General features: G+C 53.0%; 1 protein-coding gene across 1 annotated transcript in view; it reads right to left on the reverse strand.

The window, feature by feature from the left end:
• Positions 1 to 723, reverse strand: part of Doc2b (double C2 domain beta) — a 24,890-nt gene extending 24,167 nt beyond the window's left edge. Inside the window, exon 1 of the mRNA XM_004635475.2 lies at positions 624 to 723. Within this exon, the coding sequence (XP_004635532.1) occupies positions 624 to 723 (100 nt within the window). The remainder of the gene's footprint in view (positions 1 to 623) is intronic.
• Between the last annotated feature and the right edge of the window lie 250 nt (positions 724 to 973).

Consider the following 973-nt stretch of genomic DNA (forward strand, 5'->3'; position numbering starts at 1 on the left):
TGAGTGCTGGGATTACAGGTGTGGGCCAACACCACACCCTGCTACAGCCTGCTTCTTCCTGCCTCCTGGCTTCAGAATAAGGCCTCTTGGTGAGTACCCACTGAGAAGCCAGAGCTGCCTGTTGGGGCCTCCTTCCTCCCTGTCCCTCACTGCTGGGCTACTCCTTTGTCTTGGTTTCCTTTGACGCCCTGAGGTCAAAAGTTGTACTCCAAACTGCTCAAGTCTTTGTACTGAGCACAGCGTCTGATACATCGTTGGCATGATATTGAGTGGGTAAAAAGAGCAGCACAGCTGGCAAAACAAGACCATGCCCCCAAAGTGGCTCTGGGCTCTGTGGAAGGGGAGTCACTTCCAGAAAACCCCCCTGCAATCTACCCCCAGTCAGGGAGAACCTGTGCGTGTGGGGGGCAGAACCAACAGTGACTCTCCTACCTCACCCTTGCTCCAGACCTGCATGGTCATCAGTCTCAGGGGAGCTGGGCAAAGGCCTCATGTGATGTCATTCTGAACAGTGAGACCAAAGGACAGGTCTTCTGGCAGTCTCCGGGTGAGGTTTCCCTGACCTTAAACTGAGACATGGGATAGAAAATTGGTCCTTATCAAATCCAGGGCCTTATTATTACCAGTATATGTGATGCCTGGACCCGCAGCAGCCACCTTAAACCATGAGGAGCCTGACTGGCTGATGGCAACAGACAACCTCCTTGGTTTGCACCTGGACATGCTTACCTACACATGTGGGAATGGGAAATCTATTCTGGTTTGCTGCCTGGGAGGAAAAGAGCTCGCTTAATGGGCAGAGGCCTTGCCACTGAGGGTTCTGAGAAGCTGCTGCAGGAATACACCCTGGCACTGCAAGGCCTTTCCTGTCATGAGTTGGTTTTCTATCATCTGCAGCCCAAGGCATCCTGCTACAATGCTGACAAACAGAACAGCAATCCTTCTGCAGGTGGGAACCAGGCAGGGCAGCTAG

This window comes from Octodon degus, unplaced genomic scaffold (genome assembly GCF_000260255.1).
Source record: "Octodon degus isolate 3935 unplaced genomic scaffold, OctDeg1.0 scaffold00072, whole genome shotgun sequence".
Lineage (NCBI taxonomy): Eukaryota > Metazoa > Chordata > Mammalia > Rodentia > Octodontidae > Octodon > Octodon degus.